Source organism: Homalodisca vitripennis, chromosome 4 (assembly GCF_021130785.1).
Source record: "Homalodisca vitripennis isolate AUS2020 chromosome 4, UT_GWSS_2.1, whole genome shotgun sequence".
NCBI lineage: Eukaryota > Metazoa > Arthropoda > Insecta > Hemiptera > Cicadellidae > Homalodisca > Homalodisca vitripennis.
This window is the reverse complement of record NC_060210.1, coordinates 7,868,775-7,893,399: the sequence shown is the minus strand read 5'-3', so window position 1 is coordinate 7,893,399 and position 24,625 is coordinate 7,868,775. Positions and strand designations below refer to the sequence as shown.

The window sequence follows — 24,625 nt, the reverse complement described above, 5'->3', positions numbered from 1 at the left end:
GGGAGGTGGAATGTGATACACTACACAACACTCCTTGCAAATACTAGACAAGGTGAGAGACTGGAGAGATAATCAATATAAGCACTTTCTGTGGTATCAAATCATCTGAAACAAAGAGAACAGAAAGGCTATGTACGTGAGGTGGGATGTGATACAATACACAACACTCCTCGCCCATACACAAGGTAAGAGACTGGAGAGATAATCAATATCAGTACTTTCTATGGTATCAAAGCAAATCATCTGAAACAAAGAAAATAGAAAAGCTATGTACGGGAGGTGGGATGTGATACACTACACAACACTCCTCGCACATATTAGATAAGGTGAGAGACTGGAGAGATAATCAATATCAGCACTTTCTGTGGTATCAAATCATCTGAAACAAAGAAAACAGAAGGCTATATACGGGAGGTGTAAAGCTAGACTTCATAGAAGCAAAATCTAGGGAAGTGACAAAAATGGATTGATTTATCATTTCATGCTCAGCGTATTGATGAAAACGTGTTCAGTTTCATCCAACATGCAGAATGAATTGATTTTGGCTGTTAAGACTTGAGTGCAGCTGGCAGCCGTTCAGGAGAGAGTTAATGGTAATACCAGTCCAATTAAGTTGGAATGATGAAACTTGAGTAGAATGTAGAAGAGGGATGTTGGGATCGCACACCTATTTTCAGATGTAATGTTTTCATTGTACACAACACACTGTATGGAGTGACAGTTCAGTTATTTTCAGTGATATCTTGAATAGTTATTACATAGGTTGTTATTCTCCAAATGATCCTCTATTCACAGTGAGTGGGGAGCTCTGCAGCTACTGACAGACTTTGGAGCTGTGCCGACATGGCTGTTGGAACGGGTCAACATCTCGGGTGAGCTGCGTAAACATCTGTTGAACACTGAGGTACTGCGGAGATGTGAAGGTGTTGGCCGTCTTCTGCTGCGGAGACCGGGAGAGAGGATAGCTATGACCACTGTACCCTTGCGGAAGAAACATGGTAAGTTCATTTATTTTAGATAATTTTAAACAAAATATAATTATAAAAGGTAGGAATATTTTTTACAGAAACTTTTTGCTGTGTTATACATTTTCTTCAGGTTATTAAGAAAATTATCTTCATTAAAAATTGGGTTGTGTGTATGTTATACATATATATATGTAAACTCTGGGCTGATTTTCCTCTATGCATAGATGATGTCCATTGTTTTTAAATTTTGATATTTTTTCAAATCTTTTCGTCTGAAAAAATCATTTTTTATAAGATTTTTCAAAAACATGTACGAGTATAATGGTTTTAATTCATTCTCCACCATACAACGGGAAAATGCCTTAAACTCCATTCTTTCAAAAACTTGTTTTAAAAGATGCCAGTAATAAAAATAATCCTCCTGACACAATAAGGAGAAAGATATAAATCACCTGGTGAGATATGGCCACACAATTACCAGTATTTTTTTAGATATTTAAATGTGAGGATGGATGTAAAGAAATGTTTACACAGTAAACACTGTAAGGCTTTACTTGCCTCTCAAAGTGGTGTCCAGGACAGCTCTGGTGAACTGAGAAATGAATGAAAAAAACAATTTGTAAACAGGCAGAAAAAGCATTGAAGTTGATGGATAAATGTTTTATCATTTCTAATAAATTATAGTACTTTTTCCATATTAGTGTATTTGCCTTTAAAAAATATTTAAACACTTTCTGTATACTTTACCCACAATTGGACATTTTACATCAATAAACGTCAAGAACAACAATATTATGAGGTAAATTTCAAAATAAGTTGTTTTAACCTTATTTTTGTTTTATACTTGTGTTTCTCAAAATCTAAAAAATCGCAGTTCTATGACAGGTTTTGTCATATTTTTACATTAAGTAGCAATACGTATTTACCCTATTTTCCATTTAAAAGTGCCTCAAAACTTATATCCACAATATTATTTTATAGAGAAACTGAAACACGGGCCTTACCGATAAATTCACTAATGAGGCATTTAAGGGTTTATAAGTCACATGTTTATATGGAAATTTTAGATAAAGATTCTAGAAAACCTGTCCACTTAAAACATTTTTTAAGGTTCTACAATTCCTATAATTTAACATTATTTCTTTTAATAAAACAGGACTGTAATAATCTTCTTAAATATTCTAATTTTATGTAAAAATGCAGTTGAAACCAAAAGGGTCCGTACAATGTCTCCGCCATCCTAGCGAAGCTCTGATAATACTAGTATATAAATAATTATGTTAACGGAAGCATAATTCCCGTGTTCTGGAATTCTTTATACAATTAAAAATGTGTACTTACAGACAGCGAGAACAGCACTCCTCGTACCCCGGAGACAATGCCTGCCGAGATGTATGTGCCTAACCAGGAGCAATGGTTACAACTGCGAGCTCCCCGGCAAGGTCGAGCCTTCGCACTCTGCTGTGGAATACCCAGCTGATAGTCAACACCATGCACTTTGTTATTTCGCAATAAACTTTTATTTTTATTGAAGCTTACATGTTTTGTTTCATTGGCTCTGCGATGTCACTAAATCGGGTGTTAATAACGAGTTTGTCTGGTGTTTGCTTGATATCTCAAGAATTGTATGAGTAAGAGAATTTAAATTTGATATGCATCTGTCTTTACCTAAAGAGAACTGTTAAAGTTCATCTACCACCGTTTAAACAACTCAGACCACATAAGTATGTGTGAAATACCTGGTAATGTTCGTCTCAATGTATTATACTACAGGCTTAAATGTGGTCTCCTGACCTTCTTGCCTCAGCTTTTGATATTTTTGTTGTATATTAAACCTCTCACTCGTAAGGCCACTAGGTTCAGCTGGAATAAATTTTCACATCATCGGGCCACAGCTAGTGGCCGACTGAGTTGTGTCTCCACTTTGAGATTGTGTAACCGTGTAAGTCATTCTGAATCGTATTTAAAGCGCAGTGTATGGGTTTCAACCTTTTAATGACTGGTATTTAAACACAGTTCTTGAACACTAACAATGTTTAAATGCTCTAGGTTCAAAAATGTCATTCTTTTCTTGCAAACATAAAACATTGTATTTAATTAAAACTATTGTTTTACCTAATTAAAATATTTTTATTTGCAATATAAAAATACAATCAGTCTCAAGTAGGTCTCTAATATCAATAGAATATAAACTAATTTCCATATTTGGCTCTACGAAATGCACTTGTATTTCAATAGATTGATAGGGCGTGTATAGGAGCTACATTGACACTCAGATACAAAAAAATCAAACAATGCTTGCTATAGTATGTTCTGCAAAAAATGAAATATTTCAGTTCCTCATTTGGCCAAGATATTGCAGAGTTCCCAGTGCAGTACAGTGGGCCATATGTAGTGGCCTGGCAAGCTGAGGGACAGGACGTGGTCATAACTCTCGAGCTGAATCAGACAACAACCATGGCCACACATAATGGCCCTGCGAGCTACGAGAATAATCACATAATATCGGATATGAGTACAAAAGGTTAATCTTATTTATGTGGGATGCTATTTTTGAGAATAACATCAGAATCATAATTCAACTATTAAGGCAGAATAATTATTCATAGTCACAGACAGTTCTTCAAGATAACTTTTCCTGAACACACGTAAAATATAGAAATCACTTTTTGACCACTCCACATGGAATTTCATACACTTAAAATGGTCATTTTGAACAATTTTGTAACCAGGATCAATGAAAAGTGACCAATGATAAAAATATGAATGCAGGAAATAACACAGTTTTAATGAAATATTACTTACGAAAAATTACATGTTTTTTATGGAACAAAACTTCACAAGTTCAATCCTGGTGACGCCACATTGGCGTAGTACACATCACACAACTAGTACTGACGATGCCATGATGGCTTCAAGTACAGATTTTTTTAAGCCGCTGAATTTTTTACTATTTGATGATAAAATATAATTATTGCTATGTTAAATGTTTATTTATATGTCTAAGAACATCAAATCAATCTTGGTTTCTGGAAATCAGTCTTCAAAGTATTACCTTTTAATGTTTACAACTTGAGTTTCAGCTGATTTGTAGTCAGCTGTTGACTCAATTCCCACCAGTCTCTTAAATGTTTCTATTACTAATAGATGACTCGGATTCCTGCCACATGGTGTGTCATAGTACTTTTGTATGCAAAGAGTGACATTTCATCTTCAAAATTGATGTTATTTAGAAATTTTATTACTATATACACTTCTATGTATCATATCAAGTTTTAACGCAAATATTTAGCCAGTGTAACATGTATCCGTACCATTAGTACCGATGATGCCACAGTGGTGTCATAGTACTTTTTGTACAAAAAGTTTTTCCTTAAAAGTGTGGTAAAAAACTAACTGGAATTTCGGGTGGCATATCCTGAAATAAGGCTGTGCCATGACATGTGAAGAAATGAAATGCTTTTTAAAAAAATGTGCCATTCCCTTAAATTGTATTTTATAAATACATATTATTATCTTCAACCTATTTTCTGTGGGTCAGATTTTCATATAGACCAAATTACAACTTTGGTAATTTTGTAGTTTTGATTCCTACAATTATTCATTGACCAACTAAAACTTTAAACATTGTTTTCTGTCTTTATAGGAAATATATTAAATCGATAGGACTAAACCACCCTAACTGAAAACTTATTGCAACACCTCAAGGAGTCGACCTTGCCAACTAGGTCGGCAGAGCATAAGGCTGCTAAGAAAGCTCTGAGTGCAGCAATTCGTCTGGGCAAGGCGCGATGCTGGCGTGAGCTCTGCCAGGAGGTGGACTCGTACCCTTGGGGAAGAGGATACAAACTTGTGAGAAAAAAGCTCGGAGGAATAGGGAACAGCACGGAAATGCCTGCTGGAATGATTTCGGCGATCGTGGAAGCTCTCTTCCCAAGTCACCCTGTTAGGTGAGAGGAGAGAGTAGCGAGACCGGTTTCAGACGTTCCCATTTTTACTGAGCAGGAGCTTGTAACGGCGGTGTCTACTATGCGCAACAAGAAGGCCCCAGGACCTGATGGCATTCCAGCTGAGGTTTTGAAGGTTGTGGCGGCGAGTTATCCGCTCTTGCTGCTGAATATGTTTAATGCATGTTAGGTAGCGGGTGTGTTCCCGTCGCGCTGGAAGGTTGCTAGGTTGGCGCTGATCAGCAAAGGCAAAGGTGACCCGAACTCCCTGTCAGCATACAGGCCACTTTGTATGCTTGACACCGCGGGGAAGCTCTATGAAAGGTTGCTGAAACCCAGATTGCAGTCGTCCATCGAAGCCGCCGGAGATCTCTCTCCCCGGCAGCACGGCTTTCGAAAGCAACACTCAACTCTGAACGCCATTACCATTACAAAGATGATCAGTGCCGTCCAGCAAGCCGAAACAGCTTGTCACCAGTCTCGGCCGATTGTGCTGTTGGCCACACTTGACGTAAAGAACGTGTTTAACTCTGCTCGGTGGGAGGACATGCTAGAGGCGTTGCAGCGGGACTTCAGCGTGCCCGAATATCTCCTGGTCGTTGTGCAGGACTACCTGAAGAACCGTCGGCTGTTGTATGAAACCAAAGACGGAAGGAGAATGAAAGAGGTCACTGCCGATGCGGCTCAAGGGTCTATTCTCGGCCCAGACCTATGGAATGTTTCATACGATGGTTTGCTTCGCCTCGAGATGCCCCACGACATCTTCCTCGTGGGTTATGCTGATGACGTGGCTGCAGTCATCACGGCGAGGACTCCGGACTTGGCACAGTTACGCCTTAATCAGGTAATGATTCGGGTCAATGCCTGGATGACGAGCCATGGACTTGAGCTGGCGGTCACCAAGACCGAAATCGTTATGCTCACTCAACGGAGAATCCCCACTCTGATCTCTATGAGTGTGGGGGGTGTCGAGGTTCGGACAAGGACTGCGGCGAAGTACCTGGGTGTGTTACTCGACTGCCGTCTTCGGTATTGGGAGCACATTCAGGCGGTGTGTGACAAAGCCTCTAAGGTGGTTATGTCTCTCGGCAGGCTGATGGCTAACGTAGGAAGTCCTAGGTCAAGTAAGAGACGCCTCCTTATGTCTACTGTAAACTCAACCCTTCTTTATGGCGCAGAGGTTTGGGCGGGTGTCATGAGGATAAGGCGATACAGTCAAAAGTTGTTATCGGTACAGAGAAGAGCGGCACTTAGGGTCCCTGCGCCTATCGCACCGTTTCCGGTTCGGCCGTGGCTGGGGCGATTCCTATTGATCTGCTGGCCATCGAGAGACAGACCGTCTTCCGGAAGGCTGCCGAGCGGGGTAGAGAGTATGCCCTGGCTGCTGCCAGGGTGGAGACTCTGCAGGTTTGGCAGCGGAGGTGGACGGAAGGGTCGGACGGTCGCTGGACCTTCCGTCTCATTCGAGAGCTTCAATCCTGGATAGATCGTGGCCACGGGGAGATAGATTTCTACCTGTGTCAGTTCCTGACGGGGCACGTTTACTTTAGGAAGTACCTCTACAGGATGGGAAAAGTCAGGTCGCCTCGGTGTGCTTACTGCCCGGAGGAAGATGATGATGTTCATCACACCTTCTTCGCTTGCGGGCGCTTCACCGAGGCCAGGCGAACGCTCGCCACCACAGTTGACGATGTTTCGGCAGAGACCATTGTGGAGATGATGCTGCAGAGTGAGGACGCCTGGAATGCAGTCACCACTCATGTACATGCGATCCTTCATCAGAAGCGTGAAGACGGATGCCTGGCTGACCCCTAGCTTCCGAAACAAGTAGTTTTGTCCTGGTTGGGACATAAGACACACGGACCAGGCAAGATGTCATCTGAAAGGGTTCCGGCCTGGGCCCTCCGTGGCCCGTAGGGGGTTTAGTGGGTAGTCCGCAAAGGAGTCCCACACTCTGTGCGCAAATGCATTCCCCCTACGTTTAAAAAAAAACCTCAAACGAGTATTATGAATCAAGGCTATGAATGGTATAATTAATATTAATAATTGCTCAATAATTTTGTTGAAGTGGATTCAAAATATTGGTAAATTAATAACATTAATGTGTAGTTTATTGTTTTATTCGGTAGAAAAAGGTGTGATTAACAAATACAAATTGGCCAATTATGTATTTAAACACCTTTTGCAAAAGAAAAGTAATCATTTGCAAACAAAAAAATTATTTTGGCACCATAAAAATATAAATAAATGACATGCAAATTTCACTGTAAAGTCCCACATACAAAATTGTTTGATTCGTTTCACACAGGAGGTTTTTCTGTGCCAAAAGAAGGCTGTGCGAAAAATGTTTAATCTTAGCAATAGTGACTCGTGTAAACCTTATTTTATAGAATATGATATACTTACGCTCCCTTGTATTTTTGTATTGCAGAGTTTGATATATGTAAAAGAAAATTTAGAACAATTTGACTTAAGAAGCTCAATACATACTCATTATACAAGAAACCAAGACTCAATCAACCAAAAACATGCTAGGCTAGCTAAAACCCATAATAGTTATCTGTATATAGGCATAAAGCTCTTTAACAAGTTACCATTAGAAGTTATGGAAATTCCATGTAATAATTTTAAAATAGCTGTGTCTAAATGGTTGAAGCAAAATGCATTCTATTCTATCGAAGAAATATATCTTTACAATATAAGTAATAGGATTTTCATGTAGTTCATGCATGTATGCTCAGCATTAAGGATATAACTGTGCCATTTAGGCTATGTTAAGGTTTGTGTATGTGTTTGTATTTGTATATTGTATATGTTTTAAGGACATATTTTAAACTCTATGACTTTGTCAATGCATTGTTGTGTGGGATGGCAATAAAATATTATTGATTCTTGATTCTTGACAGTGCTGTTACTTACCGATAAATCAAGTAAGCCCAATGTGGAAGAGGCCTTGCTATCAGAGCCCATTTAAACCTTAATTGAGGTACTTTAAACCTCTTCTGGTATTCAAAATTGATTCAGACTTCAGCTTCTGATACCAATATGACCAAAAAGGATTGATACACAAGACCATTTATGTGTTAAAATTTCAGGAACTCACTCAGTTTTGGAAATAAAGAGATGAAATTAGAAGATTACACTGTTATTTATTTCTTATAAATTATATATGTACATAACAGATTTTTCTATCTCAAAGCATCACTGTACAGCTAAAACTCTTAGAAACACTACAATACTCTATAATTTATTAATAAGACAAATCATTCTCTAAGGCTGCTAAAGATCTTAAGCTGATGGGCAGCCATCCAAACTACAAGAGAAGATGTCATACAAACTTAACAAGCCTATTTATTCTTATTGTTTTTTTTTACATGACGAAATACGCCTTTAGGAGTGTAGATCTAAGATATTGTGAGATCTAGCCATACGTTTCCAGATATACACAAAACCTACGATTCATCACTTATAAATTGTACAACCAGGTATTTTAACGGTTTATTAAATTTGTTGTATTTTTTAACAAAATGAATACACCTAAAGGTATATACTGTGTAGGCAGTTTTCTGTAAAAAACTAATGTTATAAATAACTTTAATGTAACACATTGTTAAATTTTTATAATAATATAAAACTGGTAAAGAAAGCTACTTTTCTATCTAAATAATATATTAAATTTACAATATACCAAAAGGTTTCCAAGTCATAATACGAGCCAACGAATATATGGTTTTTTACTCTTTGCTTATACATTTTTCACAAATAACAACTTGCAAAAGTTGTACACATTTTGTTGGAAAATGAAAATCCAAATCGTGTTTAAAATTCCATACAAATTTGTATAGGCCTAATTACTTAAAATAAGATATAATGTGTGTATGAGTGACAAACCTTCCAATTCCAATACCAATTAAAGTCAAACTATAGACTTAATGGTAAAACCGTTTGAAAACAAATTTTAATATTTCCTATAGTACAAGACAAGAAACAAAATACAATACAGGTTATTTAATAAACAAATGGGTAAAATGAATATTATGCAAAGGTATTTACTGAAACTCACTATTTCTGTTGTGAGTTTATAATTAAACTAACCAGTGTGTTTATTTTCTTTCTGAAAATGTATATTAGCTACAAAAATGTTAACAAACCCGTTATATAAATATAATAATATGCCTAACCCATTGTAATTATAAAACACTTCAACTCATTTAAATTAATACAAACTCAGATTTTGAGACTTACATGTTAAATTATCACAATAAAAGACATTATTCTGATATTTATTGGCAGTTTATTACATTGATAGCTAATGAATAAAACAAACAACCTTACACTTTAAATACAAGGTGTTCTGGAACTCTTGTCAAATATTGTATGGGAAAGGTTGTTATTGTTTGTTTAGTGTATTCAGAAAAAAATATGTAAAAACACGTCTAAAATGTTCATTTTTTAAATATCCTCTTTACTAAAAATGCAGAAAAGGAGTAAGTTAAACAACAAGAAATTACCAAGGAACATAAACACATTTACTTAATAAAAATTGTGTTGTTTGCACATTTAGAAAAACTGGAGAAAATATATTTTTCCTGTTTATAAATATAGATCATATGCACTCATACAAAAGTAATGAAAAACATGTTTTCTCAGTTTATTAACAAATCTTAATAAATAAAGTTCTGAACACTGTTATATTAATTCTTTTTTTAATTGCTAATGTTACTTTTGTTAAATTTGACAAATTTTTATAAAAGCGATATTTTAAAATGTATAGAATTTGGTTAGGTATTTGATATTTTCTGCTTGAAGCTAGGAAACAATTTCTTATTATAATTGACAAAAGTTCCAAAATATCCGATACATTGAACATATTTTGTTCAACGATGGTGTGTTATTGATGATTTGTAAGGATAATAGGATTTTGGATATTTGCCATCGTTATATGTTACAAAAATAGAACACTACTTTTTGAGGCATATGGAAAAGGTTAAGCATGCACAAAAAGAGTTACCTTATATTATATCTTAACATTTTTGGCACCTTATGAAGAGTACAAATTCCAATCCTCAACGCTCAAAGTTCAATTTTTATAGCATATAAGATGAACATGTTATCTGGTAGATACAATGTAAAATGGATTCTATCTGCATCGAGACAACAACTGCTGATTACTCGTTCTGAACATAACCCAACCCAGAGGAAAGTCGGATAATTGGGACTGAAGTTCAATTAATTATCCCAACTAACTTAATTATCAATAACATACAGAGAAAAAATAAATTTACTGAGCTACTCACTGCACAACTTCAAAAACTTAAAAAAACAATCCGGTGAAATGAATTCACTCAGCTGAACCCAAGGAAGCCAGTTTCACTCCAACCCATAAACGATACTATCAATACATGTATGTATTATGTATACAAATACATTCTGAGGTAATATTACTTTTTTTTCAAGTAAACAAACAGACAAAAAGTACACAAAAATGTTAATTATACCTAAGCAGCAAACATAAAATAATCAATAACAAATTTTCACACAGCATTAAATTTCTATGACACAAGGGATTGCAATTCCGGGATTCGGGATTCGGATGATTTTAAGCCGGATATTTTCGGCAGTTAAAAGTCATGACATTTTACTAAAATAAATCATTATTGTGTAAGTTTGTAGCAAAGAAGTATAAATGTCATAAAAATTAATCTGCATTATGTTTCATAATTACAATAAAATGGCAGTAATACAATAATAGTGTATAGTACTTTTGGAGGAAGAACTAACCTCGTTATATTACATACATGAACTATTGGTTAAATAGTTAATATTTATTTTTATATGCAATGCACGGCAATCATTGAGCACAGAAAATTAATTCTTAGAAACAAGGCAAGCTGTTCAAAGTGAATGAATTCAATTCAATTTAATGTAAAGAAGTATTTAAAATATTTTCATTTAATTTAATTTGGGCTACATGTTTTGTAAAAGAACCTTTTATTTTGTAAATTGGTTGTGTAGTATTTGAGTTTAGTAATTTTACTTCTTAAAAAAGGCATTTGAACATAATTTATCTTCTTGTTAGTTTACCCATTCACTATTTTGTTTTAAACAAAACTTACAAATAATTAAATAGAACGATAATAATCATTTATAAATTAACAATTTTCTATTTGTAGCCTACTATATTATTTTTAATTTGACAAAATTATTTTTAAACAATATAACTTTTTTTAAACTATATGTGGTATATTTTACAAGACAAAATAATTTAAAGTGTAAATAATCTTTTCAAATAATTTGTTACCAGATTTACGTTTTAAAACATAAAAAATAGATTTTTTTCAATCATGGGATTAAGCTTTTCTAATCCCAAAATTCCGGGATTAAAAAATGGTCCGAGACTGCAACCCTTAGACAAAAAAATCTGTTATATAAAACTAAATACAAATAGGGAACAACCAAGAGTGATGTCTAAATTTTATTATTTCAAACTGAAACTTTGTTTTAATTTTTCATTGATTTCCCAAAACTAAAGAAATGCTGTTTACAAAAACAATAACCTCAAAAACGAAATTATTTACTGTAACACGAAAAGTATTTAACTATCTAAGATTATGTTAGTTCTTTAGAAATGCTGAAAAATTGTGTTTATATGCCAACAGTTGGCACCTTTTGTTATTCTTACTTTCTGGGCATAATTACAAAATATTATTTCATTAATTTTTCTTTTTCATTTAAAAAAAGAAGTATTTAGCTTGTATGTGAAGTTAAAAAATACTTCTTTACAAAAAAAGCAATATGTGCATTAAAATCATGCCACATTATAAATTGTGTACTTATTACTTTCTTATAAATAGAAAACAACAGAATAAAATGTTTACTCTGTATATTTAGATTTATATAAATAAATTAAAATTCAAAATACTATATATATATATACAAAATGATTTGCATATTATATTCCAGATTTTGAAAACAATTTTATAAAAATGACTTATGGAATGTATAATATATATGATGTGTAACTATTACAGTATTTATTACAAACCTGGCTGGAGATAATGCTTCTGTAATATTTTAAAACAAATTTTATTGTAGTGTTGTTGTAAAAAAAATTACATATATCAATAATATGTTTTATGTTTCAGACAAACCAAAAGCACCAAATTAACTTATAACATTCTTTGCATCCGTTATAATGTGCTAAAATATCCTAAATGGAAAAACTTTTGCAACAAAGAATTAAATAAAAATTAGCGTAGCAAGCATACACTCTAAAACACATAAAAACAACAAAGAATTCCACTCAAACGCAATATAATTAGAAGTTTGTCCAAATTACTGTTAACATTTTTGACAAAGAACACAGCCTTTTCAGAACTAAGTTAGTGGAATGGTGGGTTCATCTTGTAATATTTTGAAGAAAATAAAAATAGATTTTCTTCTGTGAATTCTATCTTTAATTCAACATAATTTTTACAAATCTAGGTCTCTTTACTTGATTAAAATGGTATAAAATTCTGGAAAAGTCGTAGGAAATCGATTATTACAATGAACTTTAACTCTTAATCCAAGGTGAGGTTTATCAAAATTAAGTGACAATTATAATTGATTCTGAAAATATCCTATATAAACGTAAATTCATTATATTCAAGGAATGCTCTTTTGCTTACATTTAGTTTTTATTTAACACACAGGTTAGGCATTAATCGTAAACTATGTAAGGAGGGAGTAAATGTACTCTTTATGAGAATGAATAAAAATATAAGAGCAAAACAAAGAATATTTGAATATTACAAATTAATTTATTTACTACTCTTTGTTTGTGCTAGTTTACAGTTGAAACTGTCATTGAGGCAATAAGGATGTCTCTATATATAGACATAACAATCATTCAATATAATCTCTATTAGCTGCTAGAATTCAGTACAAGATAGTCCTTAACTCGTCTGAGGGTTGGAAAAGAGCATTCACTTGTTGCTAATAAAGTTAAAGTTGTTACTTCAATAAAAAACATGTCAACACTTTGAAAAAAAGTTTTACTGCGCTCATCAAACGTATTTTAGTTTTTAATCACTTGTCACCTTAACAAAACCTATGAAGTCTGTTTCTCTTTCAACCAGGTAAGAGGTTCAGTTAATCCATTCAATTTGTTTGAAACGTGTATCATCTGGGGATGTTTTTGAAAAACAACTTGAATTCTTTCCCAATTTATATACAGTGTTTATGACAGATAATGTGCATATATGAAAAATCTTGTGCACGAATTGATAATTTTCAAATACTTAAAAGCTTTTAAAATAAATTTGAGCTAAAGTTATCCTGTTTTGCTCATTATAGTGACAAATTCCGATAAGTTCTTGCAAAGGGTAGTCATCTCCTTCATCTATAAACATGCCAGTAGAAAACTGTTTAATATTTATGATATATATGTGAAGTTTCGTCAGTCTATAAAGTAATACATTGTTTTGAACGGCATTGGAGTCTTGTGTCATTGTGATTCTTGTGAGCGGCAAGTTCAACACAACAGTCACAGAATTGACCAATGCTGCACTGAACATGGTGGGAAACTGGTATGATGGGATAGGCCTTAGTGTCAACCCTACTTAGGCTGCCGTGGTTGCCTTTACAATAAGGCATCAGTTGGAGGGTATTGGTCCATTATTATTGAAAGGCTCTGAGTTAAATTCCAAGTACCTGGGCATCATCCTTGATAGGGTTCTGAACTGGTGACCTATCCAAGTGCACCTGGCACAGCTCTACCTAACTCCCTTAGACATTGTCATTCAGGCTGTGGCCAGAAGTTCCTACTGTTTTCAGCAGGTGGGGCTTTGGTCGGCCTTGGTCTGCAACAGGGGGCACTACAAAATGAGCATCCTGATGCAGGGGAATGCTCTGATCAGAAATCATACTGTTCAGATACTACATAAGTTTTTCTTCGACAAACTATGTGGTATAGGAGTAAGACGATTAGCGTTTTCACAGATAACCAGGCAGCATTAAAGGCGTTGGACTCTTGTGTGTTCAACTCCAAACTTGTCTGGGAGTTGTCAAGTTGTTTATTCCCTTGGCAGAACAACAATGTGAGTCTTTGACGTGTTCCTGGTCATGAGGGATGTAAGGGATCAAAAGAGTTGATGCCTTGGCCAACTTGGACTCAAGTGTCTAACATGACGGGGCCTCGACCGTTCTGTGATATTTCAGGTGTGAATCCTATAAGGTTGTTTCGAAGTGGGTTCACATTGAACATGAGAGAAGTTGGTGGCTGCATCCGGGTCTGAGAATGAGCAGAATAGTCCAACAGTCACCTTCCTCCAGGGTGAAGTGATTATGGGACATGGTCACCTGAGGAAGCATCTTTACAGAGTCGGCATTCTCTGGGAGAATCCGCTCTGTAGAATGTGTAAAGAGCAGGAGGAAACTGCTGAACACCTGCTCTTTGACTGTCCTGCCATAGTAAGGGAGCACTATGCCGTCTTTGGTAGTCTGGAAGAGAAATTTTTCTCAAGAAAGACATTGATCATTAGCCACACTAGCTTTGGTAGAAGTAAAAATAGGTGGGTATCAAAAAGGCTAAAAATATGAAATGATAATGTTTTGAGATATTTTTTCTAGCAAGATACACTTCAAATCAACAATCAGACACATAAATAATTTTTATATCACAGTCAGACAACTACATAAAGCGACTGAAAGTTACCGCTTCAATTAAGGGTTTGTATATGGTTAGCTTATGCTGATTCAAAATTTTAAGTATCAAAACTAAAAAAAAAATGATCTAAAAAAACAATTATTATCATTTTATATTTTTAACTATTTTTATACCCTTCCATTTTGAACTTCACCAAAACTAGCATTGCTATAGATGTAATTATCTTCATTAGAATTCCTTGATATTCACATTAAAATCAAAACTTATAAATTAATTTATAAGATGATCTTCCAAAATTTCCAAATCAACAACTGAGAGAGAAAAGAATGTGGCAGGTACCATCAAAGTTGGGTGATTTACGGCAGTGATGCATTAGTAACCAGCTGGAAGTTATATTGTAAAAGCTCAAATTTATCAGTCCTAGCATCAGCAGCATAATTTTATGCGTCTCAATTTATTATATTTGTTTATTATGTGATAGCCTTGCAAAAACGTAAGTAATACGTCAATGACAATAGACAAATGTGGTTTATTAAACAAATGAGGTTTAATAAAAAAAATTAATCAGTGTTGAAAAACAGGCTATATACTTAAAACATATACTTGATAGGTAAAATTAAAAAGATATATTTATATAACTAAGCATATTTTAATATTGTCCATCAGATGATCCCTTTAAAATTGAAATCCTTGGTCACAAACAAGATGAAAAATATTCATGTTCGATGTCTGAAAACTAAACGATCCACCTTACCAATAACTGTTCTGTTACTACTATTCAAAACTGTACAATATACACACTAACGAGTTCAGCAGAAAATATGAATCTGTCCCTGTATTGTAGTTGAGTTCCTAGTGAGCGGGTACAGGCGAGTCAGTCGTGGTCAGTCCTCTACATTTCTTCTTTTGTCTGCAACACCACCACAACATTCACTAGGTGAGAAGGTATAGAACTGCAGTAGGGAAAAGCGATTTACCTGATGCATTTATACATTATAATCAGACTGTTTGTAAACATGTGAGTTGTCAAACCTAAAACCATTATACATTAACCCCTTACGGTTTATATGAACCTAAAATTATATTGTTTGGTTAATTTTTTGCTGTTTTTTACAAAGACAGATTTGTTGTTGAATTTAGAGATACACTTAGTTATTTCAACGTCTTTTTTTAAAATTTTTGTTATTTTTTGTAAACTGTTCAATACATTTTGTTCATTATCCATGTCCATGTCATCGTCAAGCAAATGAAGCCATCATCTATTTGTGCATCGGTTATTTCCGCAGTACAAGGACCATTTTATTTTTCAACCTTCGATCCCACGCCATGGCGGCCATACACGTGGCTATGTGGGCAGTGGTCGATTGTGCATATTGCCCACTACAACATTTGTCACTGCCGAGTTCAAGCAGCTAGTTTGCGCTGAGGAACAGTCGTATAAACATGGCCGCCTCTATTGATTCTCCCGCCAAATGTGAATTAAGGAGTTTTATTCATTTCCTGCGAGCAGAAGGGAATAGTGCAGCAGAAATCCATCGGGGGACCTCCCGTGTTTACAGAGAAAACATTATGAGTGATGGCGTTGTGCATGAATGGTGTCTAAAGTTTAAAGATGTCTGACACCCTAAAAAATCGCTGAATGATCGCTTTGAAATTTCTTTAATTCATCCTTGAATTTGACATTTGGCCACGACATTACTTTTCTTCTACTGATGCTTAAATTAATTTGCACCTGCTGGGGCACATGCGGTCAAACATATCAATCTGCAATAGTTTAATAAGTACAATGAAGTATTAGTCATACATACTAGTTGTGTGCCTAAGTGTATCCAGTTTCATTCAATTGTTACTTAACCCTCCATCGGGCGCTTAAAATTAGAAACACCATCAGGCGCTCACGGAGGTTTCCTCCAGGTTAGTGAATAATGGATATTATAGTCGTTTAAACTGTTTATATTTGTTTAAATATTCATACTGATTTAATTACAATGTAATATATTCATTTTTAGAATTTAAATAAAAATTACTCTCTTATGTAATGAATTTTCCAAATAAGAATTTCGAAATTTAAAAAAATGTTATTGTATAGTAACAACATGATTTATTTTAAGGAATAATGCAATTAATTGTAAAAATGTTTAACCTTCTGTAATAATATATGGAAATTAACTTAGTTTTTAACTTCTTACAAAAACAACTTACTTCAATTCTTCAGATATTATACAATTGTAATGTCAATTATTATTCTAAAATCAAAATTTATTCTTTACTAAAAATTTTTTAACACTACACAAATTTTCAAAACATTTTCCTTCTGGTTCTTATAACGACAATGTTCACTCCATAAACAGTACTGAAATGTTCCCTAGCACACGGGTACTGTACTGACAAGTCTCTCGTCTTCATTCTCCATTTCACAAAATTCAAATAAAATATATTGTAAAACTTAAAAAGAAACCATCACAGGTCAGACATTTAGGCGCACACGGATTATTACTCCATAAAAACTAAACACTATAAGGCGCTCACGGAGATTTCGTCCAAGGACTACAAACACAACATCGGGTGCTCACGGAGGAATCGTCCAGTCTCGCACGGAAGTAGACCTCATACTGACAGATTTTGACAAAGATAAGCGGGAGGCTATTGTTTCGCTTCCCCGAAAGATGCTCGTGAAGTACACTGCAGGATACGACTGCCAACATCAGAAAAGTAGTACTATTTTTAATAATAAAAAATACACGGAGGAAAACTCCGTTTAGCGCCCGATGGAGGGTTAAGTAAAAATTTATGACTTTCAGATTAAATAAAATAATAAATCATATCCATATTAGATTTGAAATTGTAGCTGTTTTCATTGAAAATTGGTATGTTGGCTAGACAATATAAAATTACTAATACAGTGTTATATGTTGAGGAATTTATCATGTTGTGTGAAAGAAACATGCTTTGAACTTTTGGAATTTTCTCCATTAAAGTATCTGACACTTAAAAAGTTCAAATTTTGAATCAAACTATTGAAACAAAACTCAATACCCATAATGCTTTACATTAAGAAGGAAATAGAATTTTTCCGGACATTTGCTTTTGTTCAGTGATACAAAAAATCAGTAACACTAAGTTTCGAGATCTGCATGTTTTATTAAAGTGCATGTTTTAGAGTGAGTGAAGTTGACACACAACATGGTAGTTTCGATTCCTGACTTGTGCGTGTTACAATGCTCTGGTATGATTTGTTTATTTTAACCTAGTTTGTAATTATGTGTTAGGTTAGTTATTTACCTGAAAAAGAGATCAGATTGCAGATCTCGAAACGTAGTGTTACTGATTTTTTTTATTACTGAACGATGGCAAATGTCCGGAAAAATTCTGTTTCCTTCACAATCCTTCCATCGTCAAAAACAAATTTCAAAGGGCTTTACATTACATTTGCATAATTTAAAAATAAACAGAGTTGAATAAAAACCTCCTTTAAATCTAATAATTATTCAGAAAGTATTGAAATCTGTAACTGTTCAATGAAATGTATAGGCTACTCACATTGAAGCCTACTGCTTGTCAACCAGTCCATGTTTCTCCATGTACCTCTGGCGGGCAGCTTCGATCAAACGAGCCTTTCGCTCTACAAAGGTCATCATCCTGTCCTGAGCAGAGCGGGGGAACGAACAGCTGGCCTCACTTGATACTGTCGTTGACTGTCAACATATCACCACATATATGTTTCAAACTACTTACTCTCACTTACAGATGTTGCCACTACCTGGTAACTTACAATAGTTAAAAAATCAACAAATTACACATCAAGTTAACAACAAGCCTAATAATTAGAACATACAAAATTGCAAGGTAATCAACTACGAGTTGTATTCAAAAAGTAACGGAAATTTTTTATTTTCACGAATTTGGAAAATCCAATTGCCAAGATTTTTTAAAATTATGTTGGCACTCATACTCCTGAAAGTATAATAACATTTCCAGCTGTATCATTGTTTACTTTTTCAGTGGCAGCTGTTAAGGTTAGAGGTATCAACCTCTAACCTTTGTGTTTATTTGTTTAACAAAAACAAATCTGTCTTTGTGTTTTATTGTTAAACAAAAAATGGATCAAAGAATTTGTATAAAGTTTTGTGTGAAAAATTAAATATAGTGTAACAAAGTGTGGGAAATGTTAACAAAGGCCTATAAAATAGTCTGCTATAAGTAAAACAAGGGTTTACAAGTCATATAGAAGTTTCAAAGGTGGCCGTTGAGACATTGAAATGACAAACGCTCCAGACTCATCAGCTCATCAATCACCGATCAAAATACGAAAAAAGTGGAAGAAATTGTTATGAATGATCACCGAATTACGATCAGAGAAGTCACTGATGATGTTGGCCTATCAATTGGCTCATGCCATGAATTTTTTTCGAATGTTTTGGGTATGAAACAAGTGGGTCAAAGTATGTTCCAAAATTGCTGAATTTTGAACAAAAACAGTAGCAAATTGAAGTTGCTCATGGAGCCACTAAATGAAGTCAACGATGATGCAGAATTACTGAAACTTGTTTAAACAGGTGACAAAACACAGCTTTACAGATATGACGTAGAAACTAAGGCTCAAAACCATCACAGTGGAGACATTCTGGATCGCCAAGATCGAAAAAGACTTGACAAGTGCAATTGAACGTGAAGGTTCTGCGTGTTCGTTCCATGCTCATTGTGTTCTTCAATTTTAATGGTATAGTGCATCATGAAGTCTTGACACAAGGTCTAACACTCAATAAGTAGTACTATAGTACTACCTGCCAGTACAATGCCATTTTTGTGATGTAATCCGAAAAAAAGAGGTGGGATGGGATGGGAGACAATTCACTGCAAGAGACAATGGAAGGAAGAAGAATACAGTGGATGGGGCATGTGAAGAGGATGGGAGATAATAGAATGCCTAGAATAGCACTGGAGAAGGAGGAAGGAGGAAGAAGACCAAGAGGAAGACCGAGAGGAAGATGGGAGGACCAAGTGTGGAAAGACATAGAGAGAAGGGGACTACAGAAAATACAGGTGGATGAAGAGGAGACCTGGAACGATAGACTAAAGTGGAGGAGGCTGTGTACGACGACCCGTGAGAACGGAAACGTCTGACAACGATGACGAATCCGAAAAAAAGCCTGGATTTGTGGCAAAAAAATTCATGGATTGTGCACCATGACAATGCACTTGCTCACACTTTATTGCTTGTTCGTGAATTTTTTGTCAAAAACAGTACTGTAACGATGTCCTAGTCTCCCCATTCTGCAGATATTGTTCCGTGTGAAGAGAACCTTAAAGCACTGTTGTGCTCTTAGGAGGGAGGGGGGAGTTAAAACAAGCATAGATGACTTTACTTGATTTTCATTTATTATTTCATCATTGATGGTAATTAAAATAATTGTTATTAATGTTAGAAGTGCATCCCTGAAAGAGCTAGATGCTACCCCAAAGATGTATTTGTTTATAAAAATTTCAATTACTTTTTGTACACACCTTGTAGCTTGTAGAATTACTTAGAAGGACTACTCAAACATAGTTTAGTGACTATTTTATATAGCTCCAATTTATATTATTGAAATGCCAATGATAATATACATTTTTCTACTGATTATTACCAAATTAGGTTTGGTTTCTAGTTCTTCCCACTTTCATATGCTATAGTTCAAATTTATTATTTTTAACTTGAAAATATATTGTTATTACCAATTATTATAACATAAAACAAAATAGACAGATTTCTTCAAGATCAGAAGGGCCTTGAAATAGACCTTCTTAGTTCAGCTTAAGTAAAAAGTTCTTGTTTAAAACTACACAGAAGGTGTAACAGTTTAAAATTCACTTATTTACAACTGAATCAAGAATGTTGCAATCAAATGTTTTGTAATCAATAATTTATCTTAAGACAAAATGGTGGTTTTTACCAGTGTTGAGCTTTAGAGCCCAATTCACTCTTTCTTAAAACTCATGCATTGTTTGATTTGTATAGTGAGTTTAATCCAGCCGAATTTGCAATAAACTTATCAAATGTATCTTGCAGCATTTTGTAATCAAAATTAATAATTTTTATGGAGACAAAATTTTATGGTGTTTAGATAATATAGTACAAAATACATACAACATATTGAAGAATGAATAAATTCACCATCGTTGCAAACATGTTAACTATTCTTCCTGACAATGACCACACGACAGGAATCAGCTTGCTGGCACTTGTGAACAATTAACCCATTGCGGATCACTGACGAGCTGGGCTCGTCACGCAGCGGCCGGGCCTAACGGCACGGTGACGAGCTCAGGTTGCAAAAGCGGTCTGCTTTTAAATTTCCCTCCAAATAGTTCTGTAATGTCTGATAGATCGGGCGATCGTCTTCACTTGTCTACTAAGAGTGTTTAACAACGGTCTACGTTTAGAGTTTTCAAAAGTTTTATAAATATCCTACAGATCGCAGTTGTATGTCGAAGTTGAAAAATCATTCATATGAGTTTACTCTCCGCTTTTTAGCGCTTCTGATTGGGTGTTTTCCTCAGTTGTTATTATAATACTTTTGAGGTTAGTGACACAACTAAACGACGCAGACGTACATGTTGGTGGGTTTAGTCTAGACAATGGCACGGATGTTGCAATCGATTCGCCCGAGCCGCTTTATTTAGACTATGTTTCAGACATCAACCTTGCTCGCGTGTTATCGTTCCTACATCACGGATACCCCAGCAAGCCCATGTTCCATCTGAACGAATACCTTCGCAGCTGAATTTTCTAGTATACAAAGCGAGCGATACAATGTGGCGCACCATTGCTGTTCGTGCGGCCGCTGACCGTGAATTAATGCGCGCCCGCTGGTGCCCGCGCGCCAAAACAATACGATCCGCAATGGGTTAATACACAACAGCACGACATAATCTTTTTGAAGCTTACTTCAAAATATTATTTCTAATAAGACCCAAATACACAATATACTGATACATTATATAACCTGTTTAGAATAGAAACTTGAGAAGGCAGTACCATTTGGGTTCTACTGGAACTGCTGGTGCTGGCTCGCTGCTCAGGAGGGAGGGGAGTGAACCTAACAGTTCCCTCCAGGACATTGGATATGGTCAGGTCCACACTTCGTGTTCTACCTGGACATGCATCACCATCACATAATTACTTACTTTGTAATCTCTCATCTTCATTTGTAATTCCAACTATATGACTTCAAAAAAGTTGCATGTATACATCTGCAGTAAAAAGATTAGAGGACAGAATAGTTCAGGTCAACATAAAATTGCATAAATTTAGTTTCTTTTATTCAAAAAACTTTTTTATGTTCGTAAATTGTTATCAAAATTAGATTACTTAATTGTGTGTCAAATTAACCAAAAGGGTAAAATAATTATAGGCTTTTGTATATGTTATATGTTAAAACTTAACCCTTAAAGCGCCAAACAGTTTCAGCTAAACTCTGGATTAGCGCTCATTTATTATAAAAAATTAAAATTAGATTTTCTCAACGCTAATTTTAATTTCTTTTTTTAGGTAACAAAATAAAACAGAGACTGCAAAAAATATATTTTATCATATTTATTGCCCAAAATACACATGATTTACTATGTAGCGTTCCAGCTCCTTTATAAATTTTACCCAATGCTTACTGTTTCCTTTTATTATTATGTATATCAATGATGACATTGCGTGCTCATATGTACTAGAATAGAACTAGAAAATAAGTATATTACATATTTAATACAGTTATAATAAAAAATTAAATTTACATGCCAAAAATTTGAAAACCTCTAACGGGTGTTATTTTTCTAATTACAAAATAGTTTTCAGATGTTTATAGAAGTAAATAAAAGATGTAACACTTATTGGAGTAAAAACAAGCCTAAATATAAATAATAAAAATAAATGTAGAATTTCGGAACAAGAGCTAAAATACATAATTATAAATATAAGGAGTAAAAATATTTCTACGAGGAAAAAAGACTTTTATCGCCATTCAAGAAACTGTTTATTTCAAAAGTTTATAAATATATAACTTTCATAAAAAGATGATCATATAACACATAAAACTACACAGTAGTTTACCGATCAACTATTCGCACTGCTTCAACAGGATATGAAGAAGAACACAAGAGCTGCCCGGCGAGGCAGTGACGTACGCATAAATGCGCTTGCGGCGTTGAGCAATACTACCTAACTGCCAGCTGTTCAACAAAAACCGGTTCAGTATCGATCGATAAACACAAAGATTGTCATGTGATGTGGCACAGCCCCGCTACACTACTGTAACATACACCCCTCACAGTCTATTTTTTAAAATTTTTTAAAATCATTCTCAATAATAAATAAAAATCAATTTGGTTTTCAATCTAATTTGTCAACTTCAGATGCTATCATAAGTTTAACTGATTATGTGCTAACTGCCTTGGACCAGGGACAGTCGACCTGTGGCCTGTTCTGTGACCTCCAGAAGGCTTTTGATTGTGTAGACCATGAAATTTTGTTAAATAAATTGGAGTATTATGGCATCAGAGGAGTTGCTCTCAATTGGTTTAGTAGCTTTCTGAGGGATCGCAGCCAGGTTGTAGAGATAGTTCAAAACAGTGCTGGTTCTGTCCATAAATATCTATCTCCTGCCCGCTATTTGGAGGCAGGCGTACCCCAAGGGTCAGTTTTAGGTCCAATATTATTTTTAATTTTTATAAACGACTTACCCAAGCAGTTCAATTTATGTGACAAATTAATTCTCTTTGCTGATGACACCACTAGTTTGATTAAATCTGACAATAAAACTGAACTATCTCAAAAATTATATGATAACATTAGTTTGATTTTTAACTGGCTTAAAGCTAACAAACTATCCTTAAATATTTCCAAAACATCCATACTTAATTTTCACTTTATTAGAAACTTTAGAGAACAACTTGAAATAACTTTTTACCAAAGTAAACTTACTTCTACAAAAAATTGTAAATTTCTTGGTGTTACTTTAGATGACAATCTTAGATGGGAAAATCACATCAGTCAGTTAAATGGGAAACTAAATTCAGCATGTTATGCTATTCGTAAAATTAGAGGCTTGACTGACTTAAGAACAGCAAAAAACTATTTATCTTGGCTATTTCGAATCTGTGTTGAGATATGGAATTGTTTCCTGGGGAAGTTCACCATTTATTGAACAGGTTTTCAAAACTCAAAAGAGAGCAATCCGAATTCTAGGAAATTTGAAATTTAATCAATCATGTAGAGGACATTTTTTTAATCTTCAAATTTTAACAGTAAGAAGTATTTACATAATGGAAGTTTTAACTCAAACATATAAAAGAATACAGTCCAATCCCTTTATCTCCCATCATAAACTACACAACACGTAATAGTTATTTTCTACCTGTTCCTATACACAGAACAACCCATTTTAAAACATCTTTCTCTTACAATAGTCAGCATTTTTTTAACAAATTACCTTTAGCATGGAGAGCGATTCCTACATTAAAGGCTTTCAAAAAAACTATTAAAGAATACATGCTTCAAACTGAAATTTATACTTTTGACGATTTTCGTCCGAATTCACCAGAAAATAATTAAGATGTGAAATATCATACCACCTAGTATTAGCTATATGTTACTTGTGTTGTAGTTAGTATTTTTTTTTAAATTGTTATTTAGTATTTAGTGTTATTATTATTTCTTGACGAGCCTTATAACATTGTAATGTTCTATTGGGCTAATAAATAAATCATTTCAAAAAAAATCATTAAATAAATCATAAATAAATCATTTCTAGCGGACAAACTCTGAACTAACAGTGCAAAATAGTAAAAACAAGTATATTGCGCGTCTACGCGCTTACGGCGTTTAGAGCAAAGTCGATCCTCGCGCGCATATGCGCTTACGGCGCTTTAAGGGTTAAACAATGTTTTATGAACTGATTTGATTTGATATTACTTGATTTCGTCTTCTTCTTCTGGTGTAAAATAAAATAAAATTAACAAAAAAATTTACAAACCAAAAGGCATGCTATTGAACACGCTTAAGTTAAGTTGATAACAGAAAAGTTGTACAG

The 24,625-nt window shown here is 34.5% G+C and overlaps 2 protein-coding genes across 2 annotated transcripts in view; one reads left to right on the top strand and one right to left on the bottom strand.

The window, feature by feature from the left end:
• The window catches only part of LOC124358919 (coiled-coil domain-containing protein 142), a 43,102-nt gene extending 40,596 nt beyond the window's left edge, over positions 1-2,506 (top strand). The window contains exons 13-14 of the mRNA XM_046811175.1: positions 796-998; positions 2,312-2,506. Coding sequence (XP_046667131.1) covers positions 796-998; positions 2,312-2,448 — 340 coding nt within the window. The 3' untranslated portion in view covers positions 2,449-2,506. The remainder of the gene's footprint in view (positions 1-795; positions 999-2,311) is intronic.
• A 15,606-nt stretch (positions 2,507-18,112) lies between these two features.
• Positions 18,113-24,625, bottom strand: part of LOC124358867 (lipid droplet-regulating VLDL assembly factor AUP1-like) — a 30,133-nt gene continuing 23,620 nt past the window's right edge. Inside the window, exons 11-12 of the mRNA XM_046811101.1 lie at positions 21,583-21,698; positions 18,113-18,259 (exon numbers count right to left, since the gene is read on the bottom strand). Of these exons, the coding sequence (XP_046667057.1) occupies positions 18,113-18,259; positions 21,583-21,698 (263 nt within the window). The remainder of the gene's footprint in view (positions 18,260-21,582; positions 21,699-24,625) is intronic.